Raw genomic sequence first — 16,606 nt, forward strand, 5'->3', positions numbered from 1 at the left:
TTATGGTGGAAAGAAAGTATTTGGTCACCTAAAAACATGCAAGATTTCTGTCTCTCACAGATCTCAAACTTCTTCTTTAAGAGGCTCCTCTGTCCTCCACTCATTACCTGTAGTAATGGCTCCTGTTTGAACTTTTTATCAGTATAAAAGACACCTGTCCACAACCTCAAACAGTCACACTCCAAACTCCACTATGGTGAAGACCAAAGAGCTGTCGAAGGACACCAGAAACAAAACTGTAGTCCTGCACCAGGCTGGGAAGACTCAATCTGCAATAGGTAAGCAGCTTGGTGTGATGAAATCAACTGTGGGAGTAATAATAAGAAAATGAAAGACATACAAGACCACTGATAATCTCCCTCGATCTGGGGCTCCACGCAAGATCTCACCCCGTGGGGTCAAAATGATTACAAGAATGATGAGCAAAAATCCCAGAACCACACGGGGGGACCTAGTGAATGACCTGCATGGAGCTGGGACCACCATAACAAAGGCTATCATCAGTAATACACTACGCCGCCAGGGACTCAGATCCTGCAGTGCCAGACGTGTCCCCCTGCTTAAGCCAGTACATGTCCGGGCCCTTCTGAAGTTTACTAGAGAGCATTTGGATTATCCAGAAGAGTATTGGGAGAATGTCATATGGTCTGATGAAATCAAATTAGAACTGTTTGGTAGAAGCAAAACGCATCATGTTTGGAGGAGACAGAACGCTGAGTTGCATCCAAAGAACACCATACCTACTGTGAAGCATGGGGGTGGCAACATCATGCTTTGGGGCTGTTTCTCTGCAAAGGGACCAAGACAACTGATCCATAATAATAATAATAATTTTATTTATATAGCGCCAACATATTCCGCAGCGCTTTACAAATTATAGAGGGGATTTGTACAGACAATAGACATTACAGCATAACAAAAATCACAGTTCAAAATAGATACCAAGAGGAGTGAGGGCCCTGCTCGCAAGCTTACAATCTATAGAAAAAAGGGAGACACGAGAGGTGGATGGTAAAAATTGCTTTTGTTGTTCGGACCAGCTATAGTGTAAGGATCGGGTGTTCATGTGAAGCTGCATTAACTAGTTAACAGCCTAAGTATGTAGCAGTACAGACACAGAGTGCTATTACCTGCAAAAATTGTATGAGAACATGATGCGAGGAACCTGATTTTAGTTTAACTTGTATGAATGGGCCACACAGGGATAATTAGGTTAATACGTTGAGGCGGTAGGCCAGTCTGAACAAATGTGTTTTTAGGGCACGCTTAAAACTGTGGGGACTGGGGATTAATCTTTTCATCCTGGGTAGTGCATTCCAAAGAATTGGCGAAGCATGTGAAAAGTCTTGGAGATGGGAGTGGGAGGTTCTGATTATTGAGGATGTTAACCTCAGGTCATTAGCAGAACAGAGAACACAGGTAGGTTGGTAGACTGAGACCAGGGAGGATATGTAGGGTGGTGCTGAGAAATGGAGTGCTTTGTGAATGAGGGTAATAGTTTTGTACTGGATTCTGGAGTGGATGGGTAACCAGTGTAATGACTGGCACAGGGTAGAGGCATCGGTGTAATGGTTGGTGAGGAATATTATCCTGGCAGCAGCATTCAGGACAGATAGGAGAGGGGAGAGTTTGGTAAGAGGGAGGCCGTTTAGGAGAGAGTTACAATAGTCCAGACGAGAATGAATGAGTGAAACAGTAAGAGTTTTTGCAGAGTCGAAAGTAAAAAAAGGGCGAATTCTAGAAATGTTTTTGAGATGCAGATAAGAAGAGCGAGCCAGTGATCGGATGTGGGGGGTGAAGGAAAGCTCGGAATCAAATCCATGTACATGAAAGAATGAATAGGGCCATGTATCATGAGATTTTGAGTGCAAACCTCCTTCCATCAGCAAGGGCATTGAAGATGAAACATTGATTGGTCTTTCAGCATGATAATAATCCCAAGCACACCACCAGGACAATGAAGGAGTGGCTTTGTAAGACACATATGAAGGTCCTGGAGTGGCCTAGCCAGTCTCCAGATCTCAACCCCATAGAAAATCTTTGGAGCGAGTTGAAAGTCCATGTTGCCCAGCGAGAGGCCCAAAACATCACTGCTCTAGAGGAGATCTGCATGGAGGAATGGGCCAACATACCACCAACAGTGTGTGCCAACCTTGTGAAGACTTACAGAAAACGTTTGACCTCTGTCATTGCCAACAAAGGATATATTACAAAATATTGAGATGAACTTTTGTTAATGACCAAATACTTATTTTCCATCATAATTTGCAAAATAAATCTTGCCGAATCAGACAAGGTGATTTTCTGGATTTGTTTTCTCATTTTGACTCTCATAGTTGTGGTCTATCTATGACGTCAATCACAGGCCTCTCCCATCTTTTTAAGTGGGAGAACTTGCACAATTGGTGGCTGACTAAATACTTTTTTTTCCCCACTGTATACTCATCTGAAGACCTGGATTGTTTACATTTATTTGAAGAAACAGTCCCAGCAAATTTTGGAAATTCTTGAGTCAAATGGGGTTTCTCATAAACCCAACCCATAAGAGGATGATCGCTGGAGCTGGTGGGGTCGGGTACAGTTCTGGGCAGGAATGCTTGTGAATCTAAAACATCCCAAATTTACCATAATCTGTGTTGATAACTATGTTATTGCTAGGATTCATCATTGAAGTCGTTTTTACATATGGCGGCAGTGGTATGGTTGTGTAGGTGCTCATTAGTCAAGAAAAAAAAATATCTTTTTTTCATAGAGTTCCAACATGCTACTCATGAGAAATCTAGCATAGAAGCCAAAAAGAAAATTAGGCTAGAAGTGCACTGGGGGCATGTCAATGCACTTGGAAAAAAGCTGTCCAAATGCACTGACGAGCCTCCTGTGCACTTCAAGCTTAATTTGCCTACAGCTTCTACACAAGATTTCTCACATCAGATATATATATATATATATATATATATATATATACGGTATATATATTAAAAAAATATAATATTGTATAGGACAAGCACCTATTCAGCCATACCATTACTCCAATACATAAAAACGTACTGATAGATTCCCTTCAACAATCATTGTGACCACGTCATCTCTTGTTGGCTCTTTTTTGGCTTCTTTTGATAGACACATGGTTGGATTATTATAGCCAAAGTATGGAGCTTTCCCAAATCTACTGTTATTTCTTTCTTGCAGGTGGTGGTAAGACCCCCACCAATATACACAGGGTTCTGTGAGAATCTCCAATTTTTTCAGCATTATATTTTTGGGGGCGTTAAATTCAGTGTCAATACCCAGATCCAAATCCCTTGTATGGAAACAGATTTATAAAATAACATGGCTGGCTATTTGCTGTATTATGTGATGACGCCTTTCTATTGAGTTGTGGGATTTGGGGTACAAACGGTGGTGGCAGGGGCGGATAATGACAGCTTGGGGCCCCCTCCTTTTATGGCGACAAAGCTATATATATATATATATATATATATATATATATATATATATATATATATATATATATATATATATATATATATATACAGCTCTGGCAAAAATTAAGAGACCACTGAAAAATGTTCAGCTTTTTCTCTTTATAGGTATATTTTTGAGCTAAATGTAAATTGTTTATTTATTCTATAAACTTCTGACAACATGTCTCCAAATTTCCAAGAAATAAATTTTGTATTTTTTTTATGAAAAGGAGAAAAGGTCAAAATAAAAAAAACAAAAAAAAAACAGTGCTTTCAGACCTAAAATAATGCAAAGAAAACAAGTTCATAATCATTTAGAAACAACAATACTAATGTTTTAACTCAGGAAGAGTTCAGAAATCAATATTTTGTGGAATAATTATGATTTTTAATCACAGCTTTCATGCGTCTTGGCATGCTTTCCACCAGTCCTTCACATTGCTTTTGGGTGACCTTATGCCACTCCTGGCGCAAAAATGTAAGCTGTTCTTCTTTGTTTGATGGCTTGTGACGATCCATCTTCTTCTTGATTACATTCCAGAGGTTTTCATTGGAGTTCAGGTCTGGAGATGGGGCTGATCATGACAGGGATTTGATGTGGTGGTCTCTTAATTTTTGCCACAGCTGTGTATATATATATATATATATATATATATATATATATATATGTATATATATATATAGCCACACACACATACAGTACATGTATATATATTACATAGCCTCCTTTAATATGTATATTGCCGTCCCTTATTATACTGTGCCCTCTCTTGTCATGTACAACACCGTCCCTTACATATTGGATTACTGTATATAGAGCCCTGTTTTTTATTGCATACCGTCCTGTCTTGTTAGCTGTATAATGCAATGATGGCTGATGGAGCATGGGTAAGCTTCTTTTCTAATAGAGGACCTGATGGACTGGTAGTCTGGTCACCAACTGCTCCATCAGCAGTCATTTTGTATCTAACAAGAGAGGGGACTATGTAATAAAAGAGGGCGCTGTGAATAACAACAATAACAAGAATACACTATGTAAGAGACAGCACTGTAAATAACAGCAGAGAAAGCTATATAATAAGGGATGGCACTATATATAACTAGAGAGGATGGTACGCAATAAAGACAGTGTTATACATAATGAAACAGGAAACTATGCAACTAAGGACACTATACTGTATACTAAGGGACTGTGTTATACATAATAAGTAAGTACACTATATACTAAGGGACTGTGTTAGACATAATAAGTGAGTACACTATATACTAAAGGACTGTGCTATACATAATAATCAAGTACACTATATACAAAGGGGCTGTGCTATGTATAATAAGTGAGTACACTATATACTAAGGGATTGTGTTAAACATAATAATCGATAATGTCTTTCTCCACCTCCCCCTGTTCCTAAATCCATTATAAATCTCCCTTCCTCCCATCCCAATCCCCCACAGCACTCATTGTCCTCCTTCCCCCGCATCTCATTATTGTCCTCTCCCCCAACCCCATTATTGCCCTCTTCACCACCTCTATCATTGCTTTCTCCCCCACCACCCCATCGTCATTTCCACCACATCTATCATTGCTTTCTCCCCCCCACCCCCATCATTGTCCTTTCCACCCCCTCCATCATTGCGTTCTCCCCACCACCCCCATTATTGCCCTTTCCACCACCTCCATCATTGCTTTCTCCCCCACCAGCCCATCATTTCCCTCTCTATCACCCTCCATCATTGCCTTCTTCCCCACCACCTCCATCATTGCCTTCTTCCCCACCACCTCCATCATTGCCTCCTTCCCCACTGCCACATCATTGCCCATTCCACCACCTCCATCATTTCCTTCTCCCCCACCACCCACATTATTGCCCTTTCCACCATGACCATCATTGATCTTTCCACCACCACCATCATTGCCCATTGCACCACCCCCATCATTTCCTCCTCCTCCACCACCCCCATTATTGCCCTTTCCAGCACGACCATCATTGTCCTTTCCAATACCACCATCATTGCCTTTTTTCCCTGCCTCCCACACCATTGCCCATTCCACCTCCTCCATCATTGCTTTCTCCCTCATCACCCCCATCATTGCCCTTTCCACCACCTCCACCATTGCTTTCTCTCCCACCCCCCATCATTGCCTTCTCCCCACCACCTCCATCATTGCCTTCTTCCCCACCACCTCCATCATTGTCTCCTTCCCCACCACCCCATCATTGTCCTTTCCACTGCCACCATCATTGCCTTCTCCCCCCACCACCCCCATCATTGCTCATTCCACCTCCATCATTTCCTCCTCCCCCACCATCCCCATCATTGCCCATTCCACCACCTCCCTACCACCTCCTCCTCCATTTCCTCCTCCCTACCACCCCATTATTGCCCTTTCGACCACCAAGATCATTGTCCTTTCCACCACCTCCATCATTGCCTTCTCCCCCACCATCATTGCCCATTCCACCACCTCCATCAATTCCTCCTCCCCCACCACCCCCATTATTGACCTTTCCACCATGATCATCATTGTCCTTTCCACCACCACCATCATTGCTTTCTCCCCCACCACCCCCATCATTGCCCATTCCACCACCTCCATCATTTCCCCCTCCCCCACCACCCCATCAATGTCTTTTCCACCACCTCCATCATTGCTTTCTCCCTCATCACCCCCATCATTGCCCTTTCCACCACATCAACCATTGCTTTCTCCCCCACCAACCCATCATTGCCCTCTCCATCACTCCCATCATTGCCTTCTCCCCCACCACCTCCATAATTGCCTCCTTCCCCACAACCCCCATCATTGTCCTTTCCACTGCCACCATCATTGCCTTCTCCCCCATCACCCCCATCATTGCCCAATCCACGTCCATCATTTCCTCCTCCCCCACCATCCCCATCATTTCCCGTTCCATCATCTCCATCATTTCCTCCTCTCCACCATCCCATTATTGCCCTTTCAACCACCAACATCATTGTCCTTTCCACCACCTCCATCATTGCCTTCTCCCCCACCATCATTGCCCATTCCACCACCTCTATCAGTTCCTCCTCCCCCACCACCCCCATTATTGCCCTTTCCACCCCCCCATCATTGTCCTTTTTACCTTTTTACCATCTCCATCATTGCCTTCTCCCCCACCACCCCCATCATTGCCCTCTCCATCACCCCCATCCTCCACCGACATACACACAGACACACACAGCACCATTTGCCTCTCTGCACATTCCACCGCAGCGCTCCAGCCACGCCGCTGACTGCTGTGTCCTACAAAGCGGAGCTGCAGGGATCTCTCTCTGCCTGCCACACATGAGGGCAATCTGGCCAGGAGCCCACTGGAGCCTCGAGGCCGGATAAAAAGGCCAGATTTCCCTCATTATTAGCTGCCCTGCAGGGGCCCCCTCCTCCTCTGGGCACCGGTGCAGCCGCCGCACGGGCTGCACATGCGGTATGTCCACCCCTGGGTGGTGGTCCCACCATCATTTGAGCCAGTTGATGTTTCTTACACAAATGTACAAGGTATACATTCCCAAATTAGGTTCTAAGGACCAGGAATCCAAAAATAGGATAGGGGATAGTTTTCTGATCGCTGGGGGTTCGGACCGCTGGGACACCCAGAGATCTCGAGAATGTGGCTCTGCACATTCTCAAATTTTACTGCATTAAAGAAGTTGTCCACTACTTGGACAAGTTCTTCTCATACCCCTTGCTTGGCCCCATAAAATAATAAAGCTTATACTCACCTCTCATGCTGGCGTCGTTCCCATGGTGTCACCACTCGGTCTCCACAGGGCTCTCATGGTGTTAGGACACATGACGCTGGTGTACCAATCAGTGTTGACCTCATTGTCCCTGCCTTCTGTTGAATTGAGCAGGAAGAGGAAGTCCGAGGTCAGCTGCAGCTCTGACTTCCTCTTCATAATCAATTTGTCCAAAGGCGGAGACCGTGACGCCAGTGCTGATTAGGTGGCGGTGTCATGTGTCACAACAACACAGAAGAGCCCCAGGAGAGTGAGTGCCAACACCGCAGGAACGGCACCAGCACGACAGGTGAGTATACGCTTTAGTACTTTTTGGGGGCTAAACATTTTGAAAAAGAAGCGGTTGTCTTAGTAGAGGACAACCCTTTAACTCTCTAAGAAAATAGAGGAGCACTGCACTCGTCTTTCTTCGGCAGTGCTATAGAAAATGAATTGAGCAAATGGAAAGCACGTGCGCCTCCACTCAATTCAATGAGTCGCGTCCTTGGGATTTTTGGGTGTCCCAGCAGTCGGAGCCCCAGTGATCAGCAAGTTATCCCCTTTGAGATTGAACTTTTAAGGCTTTATTCACACATCAGAATTTTTTCCAAAACAAGGAAGGTCTCCAAAACACAGAATAGATGTTATTTTGTCAATTTTAGCTTTTCTCTATAAGTTCCAGTCCTGCTTTTGGCATACAAACACTCATCCAAATTCTCCCAAATACTGATGTGGGAATAAGCGCTAAAGAGGTTTTCTATGTTTTGCCTTACATTTGTTTGATTTTTTTTGTGTTTCTTTTTCAGGACTTAGATAGTGTATTAAAAAGTGAACTAAGTGGCCACTTCGAGAAGACTGCCTTGGCATTGCTTGATCGTCCCTGTGAATTTGATGCAAAAGAACTGAAAAAAGCCATGAAAGGGGCAGGAACCAATGAATCTCTGCTGATCCAAATCCTTTGTACAAGAGCCAACCAGGTACAACATCTCCTTAAATCACTCAATTGCAGTTTTTTCGAATGGATCCGACTTTGCAACCATTTCATAGCGTCGATGCAGCTAAATAATATACAGTTATGTAGCGACTTTCAAATAGTCCTGATGACAATCCATTTTTTTACCATTTGACGTATGCAGCCCATATGCAGAACTATGTATCTCCATGGCTTTAGCCTAGAAACAATGCAAGTATTCTAAAAATGCAGTTGTGTGTACCATCTACTCGTTATTTTTGCTAAACAGAGTACTGGAACTGGTTAATAAACGGCTTCATGATCAGACTGCACAGGGTTCGTTTGACGTCTATAATCAAGGAGACAGATAGGTCTGCATAGGAGCGGTATACACATAATGTAGTTAAAGTTTTATTATACTATTCTTTTTTCTTTTTAATGCCTCTTTAGGGAAAAATATTGATTAAATACAGTTTCCTCCTGATTTGTCTGTATAGGCAGTGCAGCATAGTATGTGCTTCATGGCAGCTAGTATGAATTAGAGATGATGTACCGAAAAGTGTCTGTCCACAGACTTACTGCTGACGAACAGCCCATCCCCTAAAGATCAGGGAATAACAAGGGACCATTGTGATTACTGTATGGCATTACCATCCTGGATTATCTGGATCACATCAGTACAAGAAAGCGGTCATGAAATCCTTTATTCTCTGCTGATTCTGTCCCAGTCTACACAGCAAAGCTGTCAAGTAAACTGCAGAAAACAGGAAGTGTCAGCCTATTTTGTGCGCTCTACTGGGCAGTGTAAAAGCTGCAATATTTCAAGATATATATACAGTATATATATGTATGTATATATATATATATATATACATACACACAGTGGGGAAGATAAGTATTTGATACACTGTTGATTTTGCAAGTTTTCCCACCTACAAAGAATGGAAAGGTCTATAATTTTTATCATAGGTACACTTCAACTATGAGAGACAGAATCTAAAAATAAAAAACAGAAAATCACATTATATGATTTTTACATAATTAATTAGCATTTTATTGCATGAAATAACTATCAGGGACTATGCATCTCTACCGAAGCGAGGTGACTCTGTGACTTATCTGTTATAAGTCGCCATCTTTCTTTTTCAGCAAATTCGAAACATAAAAGAGTCGTACAAGAAATGTAAGTATTATGGCTCCTGTGCAGTACTGCCTTGTAGTGATGCCGCCCTCAGCTGTGACCTTCATATGTGTCTGTATCTCAGTGTTTGGGCGAGATTTGGAGGCTGATGTGAAAAGTGAAACCAGTGGTTACTTCCGGAAGATACTCATCTCATTGCTGCAGGTACTTCTACTATAAGTCTTGTAATATTGACCACCGGGGATAAGACATGTTGGAAACCAGAAACTAGGCTGTGGTGCATTTTGTTGAGAAGTGCATCTGCCATATATAATTTATGCTTATGGAAAGATATTGGGAGAGATTAGAATCAGCATGTTGGAATTTCCAATGTCCAATCCTTACTTTTTCAGAGCAGGTACAAGCCACTGTCAGAGGATTTTGGCAGCGGCTCTCTCATAGAGAACACAGGAGAATGATTGTTCATGTGTAGGGGGAGGTAGCAATCGACCCAATGATTGTGCGTATGGAAGCCTTAAAAGGCTGCAAAATAGGCCAAAATCTAGTGTATGTCACATACAAATAACACGTGCTGAACATCAGTAAGCTCCTTCCCACCCAAGAAGCACACCAGAGGTGGAGACATTTCAGCGAAACTCCACTTCTCACTAGTTTTCTCTATCGGGCAGTTTTGTTGAAGTTCACATTATGGGTTCTGTCTTAAGTTATGGAGGCCTTAAAGGGCTCCCTAATGTGTCCATTCAAGGGGTCAAAGTCTGGTGGACCAAAACATCATACCTCCCCTGTATCAATAAAAAAAGCTAGGGGTGCAAAAAATAAGCCCTCACCCAGCCCCATAGCCCCAAAAATGAGAACACTACGGTAACGGGTCTCGGAAAATGGCGACACAAGCAACAAAAAAATGTTATTACAAATTTCATAATTTTTTTTCACCACCTAAATAATAAAACAAACTATACATGTTTGGGATCTTCATACTTATACTGACCTGGAGAATCATATGTAAATAAAAATATATATATTTTTTTTTACCTGCGATCATTTCATTCTTTGTATTATATACCGTAAGACTTCAGTATTGCAGTATACAGTAAAACTTCCGACCTCTGATAAACTCCAGCCACGAAAGTACAAAGTTGGCAGCAACAAGCATCTTCAGTACGTCCCTGGATGCCAACCAACCCATCATCACCAACCGATGGGTGAGCACCTGGAAAGGCAAACCATCGGGATTGCACCACTAATACGCAGCTGTCAGAGGTTGACAGCGGCTTTACTTTGCTGGATGGGCAACGCAGACGGCACCTGTCGTGTAAGGAACAGGCTCGGCTTAGCACCACCATTTTCATTTACCCTCTTAGAGAATTCTAAGTGAATAGATGCGGATCCACCACATCTCTTGATCAGATTGGAAAATGGTTATAAAAAGGGTCTCTCACTCTGGAGGTCCTGTCTTGTCCATTTCTTTAAGAAGGCATCATGCAATACCTTTTTTCTCCTGTTGGGGTGCTGTAGAGAAACTGAACACTTAAGTTACAACCAGAGATTACAACCGATCACTGGATGTCCCAGTGAGAATAGGCTTTTTCCAGGGGAGCTTTCTAAAAAGGAGAGAATGTTCACAAAATATTTTTTTTTAATAGATCAAAGAAGTGTTAGAGGGGGTTGCAAACTATCTGGACAGCCCCATTTAACCCCTTCCCGACCCATGACGCCACGTAGGCGTCATGAAAACCCGTGCCGATCCGACCCATGACGCCTATGTGGCGTCATGGAATGATCGCGTCGCTGCAGAGCGGGTGAAAGGGTTAACTCCGATTTCACCCGTTCTGCAGGGACAGGGGGAGTGGTACTTCAGCCCAGGGGGGGTGGCTTCACCCCCCCCCCCGTGGCTACGATTGCTCTGATTGGCTGTTGAAAGTGAAACTGCCAATCAGAGCGATTTGTAATATTTCACCTAAAAAACTGGTGAAATATTACAATCCAGCCATGGCCGATGCTGCAATATCATCGGCCATGGCTGGAAAACCTGAAGTGACCCCCCCCACCCCACCAATCGCCCCCCCAGTGCTCCGTTATGGGGTCCGGTCCCCTCCGTCCTGTGCTCCGCTCCCCCGTCCTCCTGCCCGCTCCCCCCTGCTGCTATGTCACCCCCCCGTGCTCCGACGCCCCCCCCGTGCCCCGATCTCCCCCCGTGCCCCGATCTCCCCCCCCCTTATACTTACCGAGGCTCCCGGTGCCCGTCCGCCTCCTCCATGGGCGCCGCCATCTTCCAAAATGGCGGGCGCATGCTCAGTGCGCCCGCCGAATCTGCCGGCCGGCAGATTCATTACAAAGTACATTTTGATCGCTGTGGTAGGTTCTATCACAGCGATCAAAATAAAAAAAATAACAAATAAACCCCCCCCTTTATCACCCCCATAGGTAGGGACAATAATAAAATAAAGAAAATATATATATATTTTTTTTCCACTAGGGTTAGGGTTAGAACTAGGGTTAGAACTAGGGTTAGGGTTAGGGGTAGGGTTAGGGTTACAGGTAGGGTTAGGGTTAGGGGTAGGGTTATGGCATGTGCACACAGTGCGGATTTGGCTGCGGATCCGCAGCGGATTGGCCGCGGATCCGCAGCGGATTGGCCACGGATCCGCAGCAGATTGGCCGCGGATCCGCAGCGGATTGGCCGCTGCGAATTCGTACCAGTTTTCCATCAGGTTTACAGTACCATGTACACCTATGGAAAACCAAATCTGCTGTGCCCATGGTGCGGAAAATTCCGTGCAGAAACGCTGCGTTGTATTTTCCGCAGCATGTCAATTCTTTGTGCGGATTCCGCAGCGTTTTACACCTGTTCCTCAATAGGAATCCGCAGGTGAAATCCGCACAAAAAAACACTGGAAATCTGCTGTAAATCCGCAGGTAAAACGCAGTGCCTTTTACCTGCACATTTTTCAAAAATCGTGCGGAAAAATCTCACACGAATCCGCAACGTGGGCACATAGCCTTAGGGTTAGGGTTGGAATTAGAGTTAGGGTTGGAATTAGGGCTAGGGTTGGAAATAGGGTTAAGATTAGGCTTGTGGTTAGGGTTACGGATAGGGTTAGGGGTGCGTTGGGGTTACAGTTGTGGTTAGGGTTGGGATTAGGGTTAGGGTTGGGATTAGGGTTAGGATTAGGGTTGGAATTAGGGTTACGGGTGTGTTGCGGTTAGGGTTGTGGTTAGGGGTGTGTTGGGGTTAGGGTTGTGATTAGGGTTATGGCTACAGTTGGGATTAGGATTAGGGGTGTGTTGGGGTTAGTGTTGAAGTTAGAATTGAGGGGTTTCCACTGTTTAGGCACATCAGGGGTCTCCAAACGCAACATGGCGCCACCATTGATTCCAGCCAATCTTGCGTTCAAAAAGTCAAATGGTGCTCCCTCCCTTCCAAGCCCCGACGTGCGCCCAAACAGTGGTTTACCCCCACATTTGGGGTACCAGCGTACTCAGGACAAACTGGGCAACAACTGTTGGGGTCCAATTTCTCCTGTTACCCTTGCAAAAATAAAAAATTACTTGCTAAAACATAATTTTTGAGGAAAGAACAATTATTTTTTATTTTCACGACTCTGCGTTATAAACTTCTGTGAAGCACTTGGGGGTTGAAAGTGGTCACCACACATCTAGATAAGTTCCTTCGGGGGTCTAGTTTCCAAAATGGGGTCACTTGTGGGGTGTTTCTACTGTTTAGGCACATCAGGGGCTCTGCAAATGCAACGTGATGCCTGCAGACCATTCCATCAAAGTCTGCATTTCAAATGTCACTACTTCCCTTCCGAGCCCTGACGTGTGCCCAAACAGTGGTTTACCCCCACATATGGGGTACCAGCACACTCACAACAAACTGGGCAACAAACATTGGGGCCCAATTTCTCCTGTTACCCTTGTGAAAATAAAAAATTGCTTGCTAAAACATCTTTTTTGAGGAAAGAAAAATGATTTTTTATTTTCACGGCTCTGCGTTGTAAACTTCTGTGAAGCACTTGGGGGTTGAACGTGCTCACCACACATCTAGATAAGTTCCTTCGGGGGTCTAGTTTCCAAAATGGGGTCACTTGTGGGGTGTTTCTACTGTTTAGGCACATCAGGGGCTCTGCAAATGCAACGTGATGCCCGCAGACCATTCCATCAAAGTCTGCATTTCAAATGTCACTACTTCCCTTCCGAGCCCTGACGTGTGCCCAAACAGTGGTTTACCCCCACATATGGGGTACCAGCACACTCACAACAAACTGGGCAACAAATATTGGGGCCCAATTTCTCCTGTTACCCTTGTGAAAATAAAAAATTGCTTGCTAAAACATCTTTTTTGAGGAAAGAAAAATGATTTTTTATTTTCACGGCTCTGCGTTGTAAACTTCTGTGAAGCACTTGGGGGTTGAACGTGCTCAACACACATCTAGATAAGTTCCTTGGGGGGTCTAGTTTCCAAAATGGGGTCACTTGTGGGGGGTTTCTACTGTTTAGGCATATCAGGGGCTCTGCAAACGTAACATGATGCCCGCAGACCATTCCATTAAAGTCTGCATTCCAAAACGTCACTACTTCCCTTCCGAGCCCCGGCATGTTCCCAAACAGTGGTTTACCCCCATATATGGGGTATCAGCGTACTCAGGAGAAACTGGACAACAACTTTTAGGTCCAATTTCTCCTGTTACTCTTGCAAAAATAAAAAATTCTGGGCTAAAAAAATATTTTTGAGGAAAGGAAACACATTTATTATTTTCATGGCTCTGCGTTATAAACTTCTGTGAAGCACTTGGGGGTTCAAAGTGCTCACCACACATCTAGGTTAGTTCCTTGGGAGGTCTAGTTTCCAAAATGGGGTCACTTGTGCGGGAGCTCCAATGTTTAGGCACACAGGGGCTCTCCAAACGCGACATGGTGTCCGCTAATGATTGGAGCTAATTTTCCATTCAAAAAGCCAAATGGCGTGCCTTCCCTTCCGAGCCGTGCCGTGCGCCCAAACAGTGGTTTACCCCCACATATGGGGTATCATCGTACTCAGGACAAACTGGACAACAACATTTGGGGTCCAATTTCTCCTATTACCCTTGGGAAAATAAAAAATTCTGGGCTAAAAATCATTTTTTGAGGAAAGAAAAATTATTTTTTATTTTCACGGCTCTGCGTTATAAACTTCTGTGAAGCACCTGGGGGTTATAAGTGCTCACTATGCATCTAGATAAGTTCCTTGGGGGGTCTAGTTTCCAAAATGGGGTCACTTGTAGGGGATCTCCAATGTTTAGGCACACAGGGGCTCTCCAAACGCGACATGGTGTCCGCTAACGATTGGAGCTAATTTTCCATTCAAAAAGTCAAATGGCACGCCTCCCCTTCCGAGCCTTGCCGTGCACCCAAACAGTGGTTTACCCCCACATATGAGGTATCGGCGTACTCAGGAGAAATTGCCCAACAAATTTTTGGATCCATTTTATCCTGTTGCCCATGTGAAAATGAAAGAATTGAGGCTAAAAGAAATTTTGTGTGAAAAAAAAGTACTTTTTCATTTTTGCGGATCAATTTGTGAAGCACCTGGGGGTTTAAAGTGCTCACTATGCCTCTAGATAAGTTCCTTGGGGGGTCTAGTTTCCAAAATGGGGTCACTTGTGGAGGAGCTCCAATGTTTAGGCACACAGGGGCATTCCAAAAGCGACATGGTGTCCGCTAACGATGGAGATAATTTTTCATTCAAAAAGTCAAATGGCGCTCCTTCCCTTCCGAGCCTTACCATGTGCCCAAACAGTGGTTTACCCCCACATGTGAGGTATCGGTGTACTCAGGAGAAATTTCCCAACAAAATTTAGGATCCATTTTATCCTGTTGCCCATGTGAAAATGAAAAAATTGAGGCTAAAATAATTTTTTGGGGAAAAAAAAGTACTTTTTCATTTTTACGGATCAATTTGTGAAGCACCTGGGGGTTTAAAGTGCTCACTATGCTTCTAGATAAGTTCCTTGGGGGGTCTAGTTTCCAAAATGGGGTCACTTGTGAGGGAGCTCCAATGTTTAGGCACACGGGGGCTCTCCAAACGCGACATGGTGTCCGCTAAAGATTGGAGCCAATTTTTCATTCAAAAAGTCAAATGGCGCTCCTTCCCTTCCGAGCCCTGCCGTGCGCCCAAACAGTGGTTTACCCCCACATATGAGGTATCAGCGTACTCAGGACAAATTGGACAACAACGTCCGTGGTCCAGTTTCTCCTTTTACCCTTGGGAAAATAAAAAAATTGTTGCTAAAAGATCATTTTTGTGACTAAAAAGTTAAATGTTCATTTTTTACTTCCATGTTGCTTCTGCTGCTGTGAAACACCTGAAGGGTTAATAAACTTCTTGAATGTGGTTTTGAGCACCTTGAGGGGTGCAGTTTTTAGAATGGTGTCACTTTTGGGTATTTTCAGCCATATAGAACCCTCAAAATGACTTCAAATGTGAGGTGGTCCCTAAAAAAAATGGTTTTGTAAATTTTGTTGTAAAAATGAGAAATCACTGGTCAAATTTTAACCCTTATAACTTCCTAGCAAAAAAAAAATTTGTTTCCAAAATTGTGCTGATGTAAAGTAGACATGTGGGAAACGTTATTTATTAACTATTTTGTGTCACATAACTCTCTGGTTTAACAGAATAAAAATTCAAAATGTGAAAATTGCGAAATTTTCAAAATTTTCGCCAAATTTCCGTTTTTTTCACAAATAAACTCAGAAATTATCGACCTAAATTTACCACTAACATGAAGCCCAATATGTCACGAAAAAACAATCTCAGAATCGCCAGGATCCGTTGAAGCGTTCCTGAGTTATTACCTCATAAAGGGACACTGGTCAGAATTGCAAAAAACGGCAAGGTCATTAAGGCCAAAATAGGCTGGGTCATGAAGGGGTTAAATGAAGTACCCCCCCCCCCCCCCCCCCCCTTGTAAAAGTAATAAAACAGACACTAATCTCCTGCAGAGGCACTGTTTTAGCAATGTTGGCGCCAGGTCTCCCGCTCATTGGCTGAAGGACTCACATGGTTTAACGACGTCACCAGAGCCCGGATGACATCAGTGCTGGGGGTCAGTATTTGTTTTTTTTAGTTCTACAAAGGGTCTACTTCATTTAAAGAGATTGATGGAAACGGTAAATTTGTTTTTTTCAGCAAACCCTTTGGGGCTTTCACAACATTTTGCCTGATGGCGAAGTAGTGATGAAAATCTCCCCGCCCCGCTCCTTTTGAGTGACAGGTCTACCTCTATACACACACATAGGGAGAGACCGCTCAGTCACAGGGGGTGA

General features: G+C 43.9%; 1 protein-coding gene across 1 annotated transcript in view; it reads left to right on the forward strand.

The window, feature by feature from the left end:
• The window catches only part of ANXA13 (annexin A13), a 51,997-nt gene that overhangs the window by 18,659 nt on the left and 16,732 nt on the right, over positions 1 to 16,606 (forward strand). Inside the window, exons 4-6 of the mRNA XM_077271168.1 lie at positions 8,015 to 8,185; positions 9,310 to 9,343; positions 9,426 to 9,505. Coding sequence (XP_077127283.1) covers positions 8,015 to 8,185; positions 9,310 to 9,343; positions 9,426 to 9,505 — 285 coding nt within the window. The remainder of the gene's footprint in view (positions 1 to 8,014; positions 8,186 to 9,309; positions 9,344 to 9,425; positions 9,506 to 16,606) is intronic.

The sequence above is a fragment of the Ranitomeya variabilis genome, chromosome 6, assembly GCF_051348905.1.
Source record: "Ranitomeya variabilis isolate aRanVar5 chromosome 6, aRanVar5.hap1, whole genome shotgun sequence".
In the NCBI taxonomy this organism is placed as follows: Eukaryota; Metazoa; Chordata; class Amphibia; order Anura; family Dendrobatidae; genus Ranitomeya; species Ranitomeya variabilis.